Genomic DNA, 18,742 nt, shown 5'->3' on the forward strand with positions numbered 1-18,742 from the left:
CACTGTTGTGATCTACAGTGTAAGGAGAATATAAAAATATTAGATTGTGTCCAAAGGCAGGCAACAAAGACGGTGAAAGGACTACAAGGCATGACTTGTGAGAAGCAGACGAAGATACAGGTTTGCTCAGCTTAGAGATAACTGAGTGGGGGTGAATCATTGCTGTTTACACCTTATGAGGGGAGCAGAGAGGGTGGCCCTGATAACTGGTGCCCAGTGATAGGATACAAGGGAACGGCTCAAAGTTGCTTTGGGGAAGTTCAGTCTGGATATTACAAAAAAGTTGTACAGTGAAAGGGTGGTCAAGCGCTAGAAGGAGTTCCTCAGGGAAGTGTTCATGGCCCCTAGCCTGTTAGTGTTGAAGAAGTATATGGACATTCCATTCTATGATTCTATGATCTCAGATTCCAAAAGCTTAAGTAAAATACAGGCTTTAACAGTGCTCTGACATCCACAGTTTTCCATCATTGACCAATACGGAAAATGAGTGGAGGTTAAACAACATACAGAGCCATGTTCTGATCTGTTTTGCTTAGATAAATATAGGAAATGTGAACACAGAAGTTTAAATAGTCAATTTTTACTCACTCGACAGTCCCGCTGTAGTGTTTTCATTAGTGCACTGTGTGTTTCAGAGTCAAAATACAAGCCTTCATGCATATCTTGCAAAAAATCCAAGTCTTTGAATGTAGGGTTGGACTTCTCCCTCTCTTTTCTTGATGCTCTCCGTTTGTATGTGGAACCTTTCAAGTCGTATGTGAAATGCATTTTCAAGGCTCGTGGCAAAACATTGTTCATGACAATAATTCTAATATTAGTGCCTCCTGACTGAACGCAGTACAGCCCATAAAATTTGGGTAGAAGAGTCCTTGGATTTTGGTTCAGATTCTAAAACAAAAGAGATATTGTTAAATATGTCTATTTTCAATAAACTTCCATGCTTAAGAAAGGGGGTTTTTTCAAAGCAAAAGACATTAACAAGCATCAAGAAAACTGTGAACGACTTTTAATTCAGCATAATTTCTTTGACTAGTTGATTTTCCTTGTGGGTCTCTATGTAATAAAGCTAATATAACATTGCCTTTTCCCCAGCAACTTATACAGGCCAAAAGTAGATCAGTAACTACATTTATGTCAGGTTTCTCTTTCTCACATACCATCAAATAGCAGACTAGGCCAAACCTAAAAGCATCGTGAAGACTTGATTTATTTATTCTGCCCTGAACAACCTTTACATTCCTAGTGGAAGGAGTATGGGTCAAATGTACTTCTCATTATCCTGACTTGGATTCTGAAAGAGAGAGCCCCTGTCTCCATGAGGCTTTACACGCTGAGGCTTAGTGCCAAATGGCCAAGTTGTTTCCATGGGAGTGTGTGGTCATAACAGAACCACAAATGACTATCAGAACAGAAGAGAGTGAAATGAGATTAGCTTAGCTGGTTAAAACTTGGTTATAATAATGCCAAGGTCATGGGTTCCATCCCCTATGTGGGCCATTGACTTAAGAGTTGGACTCGATGATCCTTGTGGGTGCTTTCCAACTCAGAGTAGTCTGTGAGTCTGTGAAATAATCCAAATTACACAAAAAATGTAGGCAAAAAAATTAAGTAGGAGAGTCTAACAGAGATGAAAGAGAAAATCCTTCTTCTGAATACAACTACTCTCAGTCTTAGGCATGAAAAACCAAGAAGGGAAAAAATTAAGTCTTACATCATTACTAAGTCACAACATACAACTATTAGAAGAAAGTACTTTCACAGGAAGTAATCACAGTGATTGAAGTTGTATACTTTTCAAACCGTTGTGTATGTTAACAGTGAGAATAAAGATCCCAGAAACAACACAGTGGCTTTCTATGTACTTGTAATAATTCAAACTTATGCTGAGCTGATTATCATGCTGAGAAACAACAAAAACTACCTGCCACCATTATCCTTCTAAATATGTCAGCACACACCTTTTTTTTACATAGTGAAAATGTGTTACTTTAGTGCAATAATGAGATTTATAATATATATATATGACAACAAACACTCCTCATTTTTAGTACAAATGAGATGGTAATTTTTCAAGTATTTACTTCAGAAAACAAAGCAAGAAAAGAAAATCCATCACAGGTGTACTAATACAAAGTCCTGCATACCACGCAGAAGAATCTCTGTTCATAGGTATGACTGGAATTTGTTTTAAAAAAATGAAAGTAAAATAAAATTAAGTTCTATTTACTTTTAGATCAATGGTTTTCCTTTGTGATAACTGACACACAAAACCAAACACAATCAACTTAGTGCTAGCCTTCAAAAAGTGCTATTTGAAAATTAAGTTTTGAACAAATTACATGGATAAAAATACCTTTTACAGCACATTGCTTTAATACATGAGAAATGGAATTCAGAATTAGTTGGAAACAAAAGTGAAACTGACCAGTCTAGTTTCTTTGTCCACTCTGAGTGAAATGCAGAGGGTAGACAAATACAAAATGGAGAAAAAAAATAATTAGAAATTTGGAAACCTATTTTTGTTACTAGCTTATTAGAAGCAAAATTTGGTATTAAATGAGACGATGACATTCAGCTTTATCTTGAAGGTTAGAAGAACAGCAATTCTTAAATTTATTCTTGATTTCTATCTATTCTTTCTGTTGGGCTTGTGAGACAGGTAAAAAAATAAAAAAAATTACAGAAAATACAGATAAAACTAAAGAAAGATTACAAGACATATGAAACTGAATCTTCAGAAGTGTGACATGAAACAGGAAAATACAGGTTAAATACAGTCTTCAATTACTTACCATATAATAACCTGGCAAGAGCTTCTGTAGAAACTCAGCCTCTTTGTGTTGAACTGTTTTGATGATGAACTCATCATCGCTAGTTACAAAAAATAAGGACCCACTGGCACCTGGGTTGGATAGTTCAATTAAAGGTTCGCTGCAGATTGAATACTGGAAGAGACAAAAATTGTTTTTCACTGCCAATGCATTCATTACCCGAACACAAGTTTAACACAAAGAACTGCAGGTTCAAAAAGGCATGAAAAAATCACGGGTTTTATTCTTCAACTGTAGCTATGGTAATACTGTACAGCAAACTGGTTTGCACAATTTGGCTGAGGTTTCAAGGGCAATTGTAACAGTCTCTCTGCCCGGGACATGCTGCACAACCATGGAAGAGCAGATTGCAGCTGAGCATACAGTCCCTCTTCAGGTCCCGCTGCACTAGCTGAACATTCCCTTTAAGTGATGTGAGTGGTTGAGGCAGAAGAAGTCAATCCCCATACTGACAACACAGCAAATCTTCAGTCAGAAACCTTAAGAAGACATTGCACTGCAACTCTTTGCTTTTCACAGTCATTTATGAAAGAAACAGGTACAAGAAGAAGTTAGACAAACACAGGTGGAGTGGAGGTTTCTTGCTGTAGAGAAATAGGCAAATCTTATTCTGTGAAATTGGGGTTGAAACCATTAGACTAGTAATCTTGGTACAGATGCTAATGTAGTTTTCTGAATGAAAACTCCTTGAAATAGAAAAAAATCTCAATACCAGTAATCAAGAAAAAATGGGAGTTGGAGGACCATTATTTTGGATATTTAGAAAGGCTTTCTCTTCCACGGGACACATTAAAAATTACAATCATATTAAGGAGGAAAAATTCATTAATTCTAACTTCATTCAAACTAAATGGAGAGAAGACATTAAATTCAAAATCACAGAAAAATCTAAACTAAACTCAAAAACTCATTTAAGGTAATTGAACTTTAATTCACACACCTTTTCTTTTGTTATATATCATCAGTTTAACACAGTTGAAGATTTACTGCACAGTCCAATAATTTAAGTGTTCAGTCTTTGCGAGAAACAAAACTACACAGTAAGTGAACTGTGAGTAGTGTTAGCATCAAGGAAATATTCTTAGCAGTGTAGTGGTTTCTGGTCTTATCAGCGTAAAAGGAATAACTCTTAAAGAAAGAAATATATAGCCAATCAGGACATTGCTTGAGATGAGTCGAGCAATTCCACAAGACAAAAAAATTTTATTTGTTAAAAACAGCTTTCATTAATCCATCCTGCCATTGATTTCAGTGGCTGGTGATGGCAAAGAAGAAATACAAGAAAATCTAATCAATATGTTCCTTTGTGAGCACTTAAACTAGAGAAGCATGCTTCCTGTGGACTCAAACCACTGCCTTAATGCATCTTCTTATCCTGGGTATAGTGAAGTTTTTCCCAAGCTTGCAATTTTTAAGAGACTTTTGCATGGTATTAAAATGTTTCTGTTCCTCTCCTTGCTTCTGCAGTTCACCCAGTTTCAATCAATACAAAAAATCATTCTTGTTAATCCTATGATTGTGAGTTTCTGCAGGTAGAACTACTATATGAGTCTGTAACACTACAAAGCTTTAGAGCAAATCAGCACTATACCCCTTGGGTTTTTTTTTTCTTAGATGGAAAAGAAGTTGCAGGTGGTAACAGCTTTACTCTAGAAAGCAGAGCCTTTTTAGCAGCTGGCAACACAGCCTGTATACTTCATCTTTTCCCAAGTCCATAAAAAGAGATAGATAAACAACATATTACATAATGACACTACTGTCACACAAGACATCCTTGTCTCCAAACTAGCATAGATTTGATGGATGGACAACTCAGTGCATAAGGAGTTGGTTGCACTCAAAAGAGTTGTGATCAATGTCTTGGTGTTCAAGTGGTGACCAGTGACAAGGGGCATTCCTCAGGATGTGGTTTTGGTTCTGGTGTGGTTTAACATCTTTGTTTGTGACATAGACAGTGGGATCACTGCATCCTCAGCAAGTTTGTCGACAGCACCAAACTGAGTGTTGTGGCTGATACTGGAGAGAAGGGAGTGGTAGTTTTTAGTTAGGCTTTTTGGTAGGCCCCAGTTTAGTAGACCTCAGTTTAGGAGATAGCGTTACATAGATTAGGAGAGACAGGTGTCACCTGACTTAAGCAACCAAAGAAATATTTCATACCAGATGATGCAAACTGGGATATAAATACAGTAGAGTAGGAGGAGTTCTCTCAGTTCCCATCATGGCTGAGGCAGAGGCAAGACACGCAGCTGCTGCCTTGCTGAGTAGGCCTTGGCTGCTGCTCACTGCTACTTCACATTTTGTTTGAGTTCAGGGAATTAAACCCTTTATTGTTATTTCTCTCTGTTTCTTGCTGGGCATCTTGGATCTGGAGTGATGGGATCTGGTTTTGGTGGGAGGCAGAGGATTGTTGTTGTATTTAACTTGTGTAGGTGTGTGTGTTATATTGTAGTTTTATTTTAATGTTCTCTTTTCTGTATAAATGTATACAACTAAGTTTAAATCTTGAAGGTTTTATTCCCCTCCCTTTTCTCAGTAGGGGCAGGGAGAGAGACTGACTCTGTATTGGGCAGTGCCAGCTCAACCCAAGACATCCAGAGGAACTGTGGCAGCTTCGAGAGTGCACCCGTGCAAACCTCAACAAGTTCAACAGGCCCAAGTGTAAGGTCCTGCACCTAGGCTGTGGCAATCCTGAGCACATGCTGGGGGGCAGAATGGATTGAAAGCAGCCCTTCTGGCAGTGTACACACACAGGTCAGAAACCAACAGCATCCTGGGCTTCCCCAAAAGAAGTGTGATCAGCCGGTTGAGGAATGGGGTTCTTCTCCTCTACTCTGCTCTTGTGACACCCCACTTGGAGTAGTTTTAAAGTAGATACAAAGAAGAAATTCTTCACTGTGAGGGTGGTGAGCACTGGAACATGTGGTCTAGAGAAGCTGTGGATGATGTCCCATCCCTGGAAGTATTCAAGACCAGGCTGGATGGGGCTTTGATCCACCCAATCTAGTGAAAGGCATCCCTGACTATGGCAGGGTGATTGGAACTAGATGATCTTTGAGTCCCTTCTAAGCCAAACCATTCTATGATTCTTTGACCTATAAAGCTCCAAACCAACTATATTTCCTTGCTACATCTATTTATAATCCAAAGGAATGATCTGTTTTTATATAAAACTATGGTCATGAGGACTAGTAATACAAAACCCATACATAGTACTAAAGAATTAAAATAAGATGCACATTCAACCTAAATAAAAGCAAAACCATCTAAGGCTTGCTTTTAGACTTATTATTCATAAAGGAAACACCCCTCCTCCACATTTTGGCATACTTGAACAGAGCAGAAGTAATATATTTAGTAGGATTTTAAGTCATCTTTCAGCACCCTTTAATCAATTTTCATTTTATTCATTCAAGCCCTTTCAAATTCATTTGGTTTTAGAGAAGCAGTTATCAATAATGGAACAAAAAAACTTAAAAACTTATTAAAAAAAAGGACAAAACCCCAATAAAATAATAAAATGACATATAAACCTACTGATTTGTACAGTGACTGATGTTTTGGGTGGCCTATCATGAGACAAATTGGACATGGGGCAAACATCTAGAAAACAACCCAGCTCTTTGCTTTCACACTACCCTTTCAAAACCAGAACTACAGGAGCAGTAAAATAGTAGATACTTGTCCTGGCAGCAGACAAAGTTGTTCCACCAAGCCTGCTTTTACAATGGCAGCAAGTGCATAATCTTTTTCTTATGTAAATCACTGGATATTGTGAAAGAGTGAGTTTTCAGATTTCAAAATAGAAAAAAGACGGTACTCTAAAATGCTTCATTTTTAGTGTGCCATCCACATTTCTCAAGAACCATATGCAGACATCACTTTTGTAATAAAGTGAATAAGTAGCACAAACAACACAAGAGTACTTTACTAGAACTGAATTGACAGACGTCTCGCAAGTACTGATTATAACTTCTCTAGAAAAAGTTACCTGAATTCTATGGAAGTTAATCCAGGCAATTAATAAAGAAGGTTTTTTATATGAATTGTCTCAAAGACAAAAATTTTTGTAAAACACCAAAGATATTCAGTAGTTTTAAACTACTACACACAAGAAATTTACTACTCATTTAGGCACCCTTTAAGCATCCTCTCCTGTCAGTATGAAGCCAACATACTCAAAATAATTTGTAACTCAAAGGTAAACTGCAAGGTCTTACCAAATAATCACCAGGTTTGATACCAAATAGTTCTCTGAAATAGCGGAAGGCAAGAGGTGCATACGTCTTAAATCTGAAGTCAGGGTAATGATGAGCAGGGGTGAGGTTGCTTCCTTCACTGAAAACAAAATGAAAAACAAACCAAACCAAATTATTGAGCAATTTTTACCACCTAGTTTTACTGGAAAACTGCCTAAATAAACCGTTTGGCTTCTGAGAAAAGTCATAAATGCAGACAAACCTCCCTATTACAATTAATCACTATAATAGAAATGATTGTGAGAGACAGACAACCAATGAAATCCTTTTTCTCACCTTAAAGAAAATTACTGGTTTTACCACCTCTATGCATGGGCATAAGGATCATGTTTAAACTAAACATACAATTTCTGATACCTCTACGAGGCAAGCCAGTCTAATAACCTACTAATGCAGGGTTTTCCCCACCTCATGTAAGCTCTTGCAAAAAGTCTGGAAGTCAATGCAACAAAACAACTTTACACAAGCTTGGTGACCAGCATTGCTTTACAAATGAGTCAAATACTAAGGACAAAGACTAAGAACCAACACTGAGGGCAGAATCGTGCAGATAGAGCAGTGGGAAGGAAGTAGGTTTATGTACATTTTTTGATGCCACCGAACATTGATTGTTTCAGCCTTATTTATGAAATTACATCCTCAACATCAGACTCTTCTATTTCTTTTTTTTTCTTGCTAACACAGCTCAAATTGGGAACCAACTCTGGTTTTGTTGACCACAGTGTGGTTTTCTGTTTCTCTGCCTGTCAAGTTTTTTACCTCACCTCAATCCAAACCAGCACATGCACTAGCTTATATGCTCAGTTGGTTAAAAAGGAACAAAGAGTACAGAACCTTTGGGGGAATTATAAAGATGGTATGTAGTTATAAGTAAGATACCGATTTGAACTAGAAGAGGCACAAAGGGTGTGTAAGAGTCTGGCCTGTACGAGTCTATCTTAAAGGAAAAAAAAATTGTAGCCTCACATAGAGTCACACAGAATTAGGTTGGAAAAGACCTTTGAGATCACTGAGTCCAACTTACATCTGAACACCACCACGCCAACTAGACTGTGGTGACACTGAGTGCCACATCCTGTCCTTCTTTAAAAAACTCCCAGCACAATGACTTCACCACCTCCCTGGGTAGCCAATGCCAACATCTGATCACCCTTTCTGGGAAGAGTTTCTTCCTAACATTCACCAATACCTTCTCTGGCAGAGCTTGAGATTGTCCTCTTTTCCTATCATTAGTTGCCTGGGAGAAGAGGCCAAACCCCACCGGGCTACAACCTCCTTTCAGGTAGTTGTAGAGAGTGATATGATCACCCCTGAGCCGCATTTTCTCCAGATTAAACACCTCCAGCTCCCTCAGTCACTTGTCACAGGACTTGGGCTCCAGATCCTTCAACAGCTTTGTTGCCTTTCTCTGGATTTGGTCCAGCACCTCAATATCCTTCCTAAACTGAGGGGCCCAGAACTGGACACAGAATTTGAAGTGTGGCCTCACCAGTGCTGAGTACAGAGGAGGAATCACTTCCCTAGTCCTGCTGGCCACGCTATTCCTGATACAGGTCAGAATCCCATTGCCTTCTTGTTCGACTGGACACACTGCTGCCTCATGTTCAGCTGCTCTCAATTGGCATCCTCTGGTCGTTTTCCACTGGTCCATTTTCCAGCCACTCTGTCCCAAGCCTGTAATGCTGCATGGGATTTTTGTAGCTGTTATGGGTTTAGCTAGATAGGCCTAAAATTTAGGCTTTAAAGTTCAGACCAGGCCTGGGATTGTCAGCTGACTTAAGCTGGGCTGGGATAGCTAACAGCTGACTTCTTCTAGCCGGTAATGTATTCCATACCATATTATGGCATCATCTCAGAAGGGGTAAGAGCCGGTGTGTGGGTGTGGCTTAGTCAGGTCCAACTGGCTGAAGTACAGACAGGACCTGCTAAAGTTCTTTTTGCTGTGCTAGGCCCTGCTCCGGCTACCGCTACTTGCCTTTTGTTTGAGTTCAGGGAAGTAGAAACATTTTGTTGTTGCTCTTTCTTGCAGGGTGTCTTTCAGAGTGCTTTTCGATCTAGACTAATGGACTTTGTATTGGCTGCGAAGTGGGAGGTTATTTCTTGTTATATATAACATGTATAAGTGTGTGTTATTTTGTAGTTTTCTCTTAATTTTCTCTTTTCTGTATAAATATATGTAGCTAGTTTAAGCATAAACCTAGTTTGGAGGATTTTTTTCCTCTCTCTCTTCTTCCCTTTTCACTCTGTCTTGGACAGTTGACATTTTGCCAGCTCAACCCAAGACAGTAGCCAAAGCGTAGGACCTGAAACTTGGTGTTGTTGAATCTCATACCACTGGTCTTGGTCCATCTACCCAGCCTGTTCAGGTCTCTCTGCAGAGCCCTCCTAAACTCCAGCAGATTGACACTCCCCCCACAACTTGGTGACATCTGCAAGTTTGCTAATGATAGACTCGATCCCCTCATCCAGATCATCAATAAAGATATTAAACAGGACTGTGCCCAACACTTAACCCTTGGGGTACACCACCGGTGACCAGCCACCAGCTGGATGCAGCTCCATTCACCAGCACTGCCTGGGTCTGGCCGTCAGCCAGCTCCCAACCCAGCACAGAGTGCCCCCATCCAAGCCATTTCTAGGAGAATGCTATGGGAGACAGTGTCAAAGGCTCTGCTGAAGTCCAGGTAGACTACAACCCTCCTCTCATTTACTAGGTGGGTCACCTGATCATAAAAGGAAATCAGTTTGGTTATGCAGGACTAGCCTTTCCCCATGGTGGCTGGGTCTGATCATTTGGTTATCCTGCATGTAGCGCTTGATCACATTCAGGATTATCCGATCCCTAAACTTGCAAAGCACCAAGGCTGGGCTGAGAGGCCTGTAATTCTCAGGATCCTTCTTCTGGCCCTTCTTGTGGATGGGTGTCACACTGGTCAATCTCCATTCATCTGGGACCACCCTGGTTAGCCAGGACTGATGATAAACGATGGACAGCGGTTCAGCAAGCTCTTCCACTAGCTCCCTCAGTGCTTTTGAATGGATCCCATCCAGTCCCATAGAATTGTGAGCATCTAAGTGGCTCAGCAGGTCACTAATTCCTTCCTATTGGATTCCAGTGGGTCTGTTCTGCTCCCTGGCCCTGTCTCCCAGGTCAGGGGGCTGATTGCCCTGAAGACAATGGGTCTTTCTGTTGAAGACTGAGGCAAAGAAGGCATTAAGTACCTCAGCCTTTTCCTTTTCTTTGGTGACTAAGTTCCTTCCCATATTCAATAAAGAATGGAGGTTTTCCTTGCCCCTCCTTTTGCTATTGATGTATTTATAAAACACCTGTTATTATGCATTACAGAAGTGGCCAGAATAATTAAGCTTTCACCTGTCTAAATTTCTTTTGGCATGACCTAATGACATCTTTAATGACTTCCTGAAGTACCTGCCCCTTATTCCAAAGATCATACACGCTCTTTTTTTAACCCTGAGTTTTTGTGAAAACTCCCTACTCAGCCAGGCCAGTCTTCTTCCCTGCCAGCTCATCTTTCTACACATAAGGACAGCTTGCTCCTGCACCTTCAAGATTCCTTTCTTAAAAGATGTCCAGCCTTTCTGGGCTCCTTTGTTCTTAACAGCTTCTTCCCAAGGGACTCTCTGAACCAATGTCCTGAACAAGTTGAAGTCCACCCTCCCGAAGTCCAAGGTTAAGGCTTTGTTGACCCCCTTCCTGACTTTATTGAGTACTGAAAACTCTGTCATTACATGGTTGCTGTGCCCAAGAGTGCTCCAACCATCATATCTCCTAATGGCCCTTCTCTGTTTGTAAGTGACAGATCTAGTGGGGTACCTCCCCTGGCAGGCTCACTTACCAGCTGTGTTATCTTTCACACACTTCAGGAACCTCCCAGACTGTCTCCTCTCTGCTCTGTTGGGTTCTCAGCAGACATCTGACAGGTTAACATCTCCCACAAGAACAAAGCCTAGCAATCATGAAACATCCACCAGCTGCTTGCAGAATAATTCGTCCACCTCTTCATCCTGGTTGGGTGACTTATAACAGGCTCCCACCAGGATGTCTGCCTTGCTGGCTGTCCCCCTGATTCTTACTTGCAGGTTCTCAACCTTATCATCACTATCCCCAAGCTTTATAGTCAAAAGACTCCCTAAAGAAGAGAGTCACCCCATCATCTCTCCTTCTTCAGCTGTTTCTTTTGAAGATTTTGGAGCCATCAATTGCAACACTCCAGTTATTAAAGTCACTCCACCACTTTTTTTGTGATGGCAACTATGTCATACCTTTCCTGCTGCATGACAGCTTCCAGGTCCCCCTGTTTGTTACTGATATTCCTTAACTCTTTTCCTCATTTTATATTTACCATCCCACTGTATTTTTAGGCTGCAGTTGTGAAAGTTTTGAGATAAATACTACATTCAAGCTAAAGAAAACTATCGACAGCAAAATGCTGCCAGAAAAAAAATACAAAACAAACCCAACCCAACAACAAAAACAACAAAAAAAAATCACCCATAAACAAACCCCAAAAAAAACACTAACCAGACCAAAACCTCAGAATAAAAAACCCACAAAAAACCAAACCTGCCTGTGAATTAATTTGTGATGGAAATGAAGAGAAGGCTTTTAATTAGAAGAGTAAAGTCCTAGACTATGATTTTAACACAACACCACCTTTAAGACAAAGTTTGATCAGTCTCCAAATGATTTTATAAATACGTAAATACAAAATTCAAGACTTGACACGGTAGCTGAAGTCAGCTTTTCCATCACTTTTTTGCTCATTTATCCTAACTAAAGTAATCAGAAATGCAGCACATACCTTTTTGCTTGGTAATAAGAATATTCAAAGTATAATAAAAAGACAAAAAATAGCTACAAATTCACACAGAAATGAAAAGCAATAAACTCTAAGCAACATTCTTGAAAAAGACTAACTTAAATACCATGAAAGAATTTAAGAGCTTTTATCTTGTACAATTAATACTTGTCGTATGAACTTGCTGCCTTTCAAGAATAACAATTTGATGACAGAAGCCTATCCAAACCAGCCAGCTGCCCCTGCATGCATACTGCCACAATCCCATGAAACTGAACTGCTAATGAAGTGACAACAGATAAAAAAAACTTTCTCAAGCTCTTTAGATTCTTGACCAGGAGACAAAAGGAGGGGAAAAAACCCAACCAGATTTCTGTCTGGAATCCACACATAAAAAGATGGTAGTGGATGATCAAGTATATATACACAAGGACACTAGAATCATAGAATCGATTGGGTTGGAAAAGACCTCCAAGATCATCGAGTCTAACCCTTGGTCCAACTCCAGTCCATTTACCAGATCATGGCACTCAGTGCCATGTCCAATCTGCGTTTAGAAATCTCCAGGGATGGTGAATCCACCACGTCTCTGAGCAGCCCATTCCAATGCCTGATTACTCTCTCTGGAAAGAATTTTTTTCTGATATCCAACTTAAATTTCCCCTGGCAGAGCTTAAGCCCGTGCCCCCTTGTCCTATTGCTGAGTGCCTGGGAGAAGAGACCAGCCCCCACCTGGCTAGAACTTCCCTTCAGGTAGTTCTAGACAGTGATGAGGTCACCTCTGAGCCTCCTCTTCTCCAGGCTAAACAACTCCAGGTCCCTCAGCCTCTCCCCACAGGACTTGTGTTCCAGTCCCTTCACCAGCCTTGTTGCTCTTCTCTGGACTCGCTCCAGCACCTCAATATCCTTTCTGAACTGAGGGGCCCAGAACTGAACACAGTACTCAAGGTGTGGCCTCACCAACGCAGAGTACAGGGGAAGGATCACTTCCCTGGTCCTGCTGGCCACGCTATTTTTGATCCAGGCCAGGATCCCATTGGCCTTCTTGGCCACCTGGGCACACGGTTGGCTCATGCTGAGCTTCCTGTCAATTAGTACCCCCAGGTCCCTTTCTGCCTGGCTGCTCTCCAGCCACTCTGTCCCCAGCCTGTAGCGCTGCAGGGGGTTGTTGTGGCCAAAGTGCAGGACTCAGCACTTGGCCTTGTTGAACTTCATCCCATTGGAATCAGCCCATCTCTCAAGTCTATCCAGATCCCTCTGCAGAGCCCTCCTGCCTTCCAGCAGGTTGACACTCCCTCCCAACTTGGTGTCATCAGCAAATTTGCTGGTGATGGACTCAATCTCCTCATCTAAACCATCAATAAAATGTAAAACAGGACTGGACCCAACACAGACCCCTGGGGAACACCACTAGTGACCGGCCACCAGCTGGATGCAGCTCCATTCACCAGCAATCTCTGGGCCCGACCCTCCAGCCAGCTCCTAATCCAGGAGAGGGTACACTTGTCCAAGTCATGGGCCACCAGCTTTTCCAGGAGTATATTATGGGAGACAGTGTCAAAGGCCTTGCTGAAGTCCAGATAGACCACATCCACAGCCTTCCCCTCATCCACCAGGTGGGTCACTTGATCGTAAAAAGAGATCAGGTTGGTCAGACAGGACCTGCCCCTCCTAAACCCATGCTGGCTGGGTCTAATCCCTTGTCCATCCTGAAGGTGCTGTGTGATTGCACTCAGAATGAACTGCTCCATAACCCTGCCAGGCACGGAGGTCAGGCTGACAGGCCTGTAGTTGCCAGGGTCCTGCTTGCAGCCCTTTTTGTGGATTGGGGTGACATTTGCCATCCTCCAATCATGCTGCTAGAAGTAGTGAAGGCTTTCTAGTCCTAATGAACTCCTCTGATTACTTAATAGTGTACTGTACTACAGTTCCAAAGTATTAAAATCAAATCCACATGTGTTTTATTGTTCCATTATAGAGACAAAAAAGGACAATCAGTAGGATACTATGCTAAAGACAGTAACTTTTATTTTTTACAGTTCAGATTGACTAATGCTTTTTCTTACAAGGCTTTTTAGCTGCTCAGAACACTGATAGACTTGTCTGATATAAAGTTTTACATAGCTGGTTACAACTTACTGAATTACTGTGCAATATGAGAATGCCACAGGGGTCATATATCTACACTGGAACCCTGGGGACATACCTGTGAATGCATTTAATTGTTGCAGGATGCACACAAGACCGGAACAGAGTGTTGTCTACTAAAGCATCACATAGTTGTCAGGGAATATTAATCACTTAATAGAAAAGTCCTGTGTTTCAGTACTAAATACCTTTATAAATCTACTTCCTGCAGTTGTAACTCAGAAGCTTCTCCTGTAAAAGCACATCAACAAATAAGATTACATGTCCTTACTATACCAGAACATATTGTCACTGGAACTTCACCAAGATGAAATGAAGATAGGAGGTTTGCTATGATAATAGCAAGGGTCTAAGCCATCTCATAAGCACATACAGAGTAAAATGATCTGTGCTGGGTCTGGGCCTGCAGTTGGACAGTAATGCATAGCAAGCGGAGATTTATTGCAAAACAGCTATTATTTAGGAACAGCAGCTATGTAGAGGGTAATTCCATCTATTCAGAGCACATAAGCTTGTATGACCAGACTTCACGAATGAAGATTTGGGAAGGGCTCTCCCCACATGGGTGTGCCCTTCCAGCCTCCACAGTGGATTTTTTAGGTGAGGCTCAGCGTGCACAGAACTGGCCCCACCGTTTAAGTCCTGAGGTCCATCTGGCACAGCCGAGCGAGCTTGGACAGTGACAGTGAAGTCCTCGGGACTGTCACAGCACCCGGTAGTAACCGGGGCTGACCCTGCTCAGCATCCGAGATCTGACGGGGTCGGATGGCAGGGAGGCTTGAACTGCCAGGGGATGGGCCCTACTGAGACTCAAACTCACAGCCTTGGGACTCAGAGTCCAGAGTGCTCTCCTTTACACCATGGGACCACCCTTTACACACACTTACTTTATTTCAGACAGGACAGTCAAACTCATTATGTAGACAAGTTTCCTTATTGTTTGCACAATTATCTTAAAAAAACACCTTTATGAGTATTTTCTCATATTTCTGTTTCTGTTAAACATATTAATTAGTTTCAACATCATTGCCTAATGGAATAGTTTGCATGATTGCTATGGGTTTAGCTCGGCCTAAATTTAGGCTTTAGTTTCAGAGTGGGCCATAGATTGTCAGCTGACTCGAGCTGGGTCAGGCCAGCTGACAGTGACTCCTACAGGCCAATGGTATTCCATACCATATTCTGACATCATCCCAAATACAAATACAGTAGAGTAGGAGGTGCCTGCCGGTTCCTTCATGGCTGTGCTCCTGGTAGGATGCACTTTGCCATCCTGGCAGGGACAGGACCACTAGGCCCAGTGCCAGCTTACCACCATGCTATCCTAAGGAAGCAAAATGTTTATTATTAGTTTTCTCTCTGCTTGGGTTTGTTTCTGGAGAGGTTGAGCTCTTTTGGGAGGTGTCTTTTTGGGGTCCTTTATGGATCTGGAGTGATGGGATCTGTTTTCAGTGGGAGGTAGAGGATTGTTGTTATATCTAACTTGTGTAGCTGTGTGTTATATAGTAGCCTGCTTTTAATTTTCCTCTTTTCTGTATAAATATATAAATCTGCTTTAAGTTTTCCAGGCTTTTTTCCCTTTTCTCGATGGGGAGAGGGCAACTCTTATTCTGCATTTGGGTAGTTGGCATTTTGCCAGTACAACCAAACACAGTGATCCCAACAGTAAGTTCTCCAGTAATACAAGAAGTAATTTTGACACAAGTTTAAGATTTCTTGGTTGTTCCTCTGGAAAAAAGTTTTTAAGGTTTTCTTGCCACTAGCATTAACAGAAAAAGCACCCTCACTTCCACTAATTTCCTACAGTAATAGAAACCCTTTAAATTCTTTATGAATTTGAAGTTTATATGACAAATATGAATTGAGTATGGCCTTGCTCTTACCTGAAAAAGAGATTCTGCTCTACAGAACACTTTATGGAAGTACATCTCTACCTTATTTAGAAATTATTCACATTCAACTCTATTAGGTCTTGAAAGACTGTATTCTATGTTTTCTACCCACATTTTCTTGGTGCGTTTTACAGTTTCACTCTGGTGGAATTAAACTATATGTGTAAAGCACTACATATGAAAAATTTTAATCTGGCTAGGGGTTTTATGGAAAAAATTATGTCTCTGAAGTCGAACAGGAAAATTACCCATGAACTGTTGCCAAAGCCCATAAATCTTCAAAATGCTGTGTTAGACACAATAGAAATGTACTTTATTAAAAAAGAAAAAGGAAGTAATTATAATTTTCCTCTCAGGTAATTTAGGGTGCAGGTCTATCAGAAAAACAAGGAGAAGGAAAAATAAAGACTTGTAACAGGAGCTCTGATTCTGGCAATCTTGAGGACTGAAGTCTCTCTATATGAGCTATGACAAACAATACAGGCTTTGGAAAGGTTAGGAAGCAACTGTTACTTATGATGCATTTTAACAATCTTAGCTGTAAGATCTCACAAAAGAAAAAGGTGGGTAGGCAGACTAAAAAAGAGAGAAGCAGCTTAAAATGCAAGTTTGCTTTAATACTTAAATTGTAAATTTTTTTGTTTTTAAATCAAGCATACCTAGAAATTACAATATGCACATCATCTTAATTTGTCTCTTCATAAATGCTGAGAGTCGATTTAAAGCATAGGTGGTGCAATACCAAACCAAAAACTAAAACTAAATACATTTTTAATTACTAATCCTATAGCTTACAAAAATTCACTAAACAAGACACCCAGATATATTTCTTGGCAGCTTTTCTTTGCTGTGGCCTCACCCTGGTAGAATGTGTTCAGGAGATATCACACCTATCTGAAGGGGCAGAGAAAGCCATCTGCATGTTTTGATAGCAAGCCTTCATCACCGAGCAATGTTAATAGATTCTGACAGAGCTTTTAACAAAAGAATTCCTCATGCTGCAGTTGTGAGCTCATGCACATCTTTCCTGTGTCTACTGTAAAAACAGTGAAATGAAAGAACATCTAAGTTTTCTCAGTGAAAGCAACTCTTTTTTTAGATCTGAAAATCAAAATAAAATGTCTAAAATTAAATGCTCCCAACAGTAAAATCTAAGACTATCTAATTTCAGTTTTACTGTTCTTGGATGCAGCTGCTGTTCTATAATTCACTGAAATGTGCTTCAACTCTACAACCTGTATCAAATAGATATATGTTTACAGGTCAGCTAGTGCTTTGGTGTATTCATTTCCCATATATAATTTCAGGAAAGCAATCATTTCCCACATGATGGAAAGTAGGTATTAAAATTATCTGTACAAATAGGGGGGTGTGTGTGTGTTTTTCTTCATGCTGTGGGATAAAGTCCAGTGGTAATATCCTTGTTTTTCACTGTATGTTTTCCTGTACTTTCAGTTACCATATGCTATCCTAAGCAGTTCTGTGCAAGGCAGCTTTGAAATACAACTGTGAATAGTAAATATCTACAAAACAAGTCAAGCCAATCATATCTATGTAACAGTGGAATACAGAAGCATTTATTGATGGTGAAGATTTGACTCTTTCACAACCAATTGGAAATATGTTTAAGATACTGGATCTCAGAGTATTTAAGAGTAGTTCAAGTATGTCTGAATAGCCACACAAGTATCCAGGTTATCAGAGGTTTACCAGTAATTCGACAGTAACAGAAGTAGCTGACGCCAATAATCCTAACAAGCATGCTTTTACTTTTGTTGTCATGGTATCTCCATTTCTATTATCTGTTTGGCAAACAGAAACTACATCCTCTTCTCTGTGCTACACTCAACTTACAAACCATAAAATCATGTCAGAACTTGGGTCATTCTGTGCATCTCTTCAACTAAAGCACCAAAGAGGAGGCCATATTCAGGCCACTTTCTTATCTGCCTTGAGAGACTGCCCAACTGGAAACATGTATCATGGTGTAAGTTACACAACAACTAAGGGTTAGTGTGAACATTTCAGTAGTAGCCACACCGACCATGCAGAGAATTCTGTACTACAAAGGCACTACTTAGCCCATCAGCTAATCTACAATACAGGTTTGGTACAGAGATATTTCCAAGGAAAAGTGTCAGTTTTCCTTATTTTTCCTCCATTAGTGCTGAAAGACATATTAGAAAGCAGCACACTTCAGTTTTAGGTGTAGGGTAAACCCCAGCCTGGTCAAATATTTCAAAGGTTTTAGTTTCTTGGAACTATTGACAATTTATTCGGGCTGTTATTCAAACACTATCCCAATACAATGTTAAGCTTTTGACATTAAAGAGAGGAAAGCACAGAATTATCTTTGATTAGCACCACAAGAAAGCAATTTGTAAATGAACCCTTTTCGTACACAGACGACTGCAGCTGCAGAGTGCATACAGGCCAACAGCACCTAACACACTTACTAGTTAAATTAGAAACCATAGCAACTGTTCTCAATGTGCAGGTCTAGCCCTTGAAAATAAAGCATATTAGCAAGGGAAGCACACAAGACTGACTAACAGCTTGCTGCAAAAACTCACAAACTGACAGCTGTGCTTAGAAGAAGCCTCCATCTTAGAAAACAAAAAATGCAGGCTGAAGCATACTGCCTTGCTCCAAATATTCTGCATTTCTGAAGGTGCACAAAAATGACTAGCCAAAATTAGCTGACATAATGGAGCAGCTACTGTTTCGCTTGTCAAGAATCACCACAAAAAAGGCACCAGCTGACTGGAAGCTGGCAAACCTTGTCCTGATTTTCA

The 18,742-nt window shown here is 40.5% G+C and overlaps 1 protein-coding gene across 5 annotated transcripts in view; it reads right to left on the reverse strand.

The window, feature by feature from the left end:
- The window catches only part of PIP5K1B (phosphatidylinositol-4-phosphate 5-kinase type 1 beta), a 109,972-nt gene that overhangs the window by 43,135 nt on the left and 48,095 nt on the right, over positions 1-18,742 (reverse strand). For all 5 annotated transcript variants that reach the window (XM_071580212.1, XM_071580216.1, XM_071580214.1 and 2 more), the window contains 3 exons: positions 7,049-7,166; positions 2,793-2,945; positions 589-888 (listed from right to left, as the gene is read on the reverse strand). In XM_071580212.1, the coding sequence (XP_071436313.1) occupies positions 589-888; positions 2,793-2,945; positions 7,049-7,166 (571 nt within the window). The remainder of the gene's footprint in view (positions 1-588; positions 889-2,792; positions 2,946-7,048; positions 7,167-18,742) is intronic.

This window comes from Pithys albifrons, chromosome Z, assembly GCF_047495875.1.
Source record: "Pithys albifrons albifrons isolate INPA30051 chromosome Z, PitAlb_v1, whole genome shotgun sequence".
Lineage (NCBI taxonomy): Eukaryota > Metazoa > Chordata > Aves > Passeriformes > Thamnophilidae > Pithys > Pithys albifrons.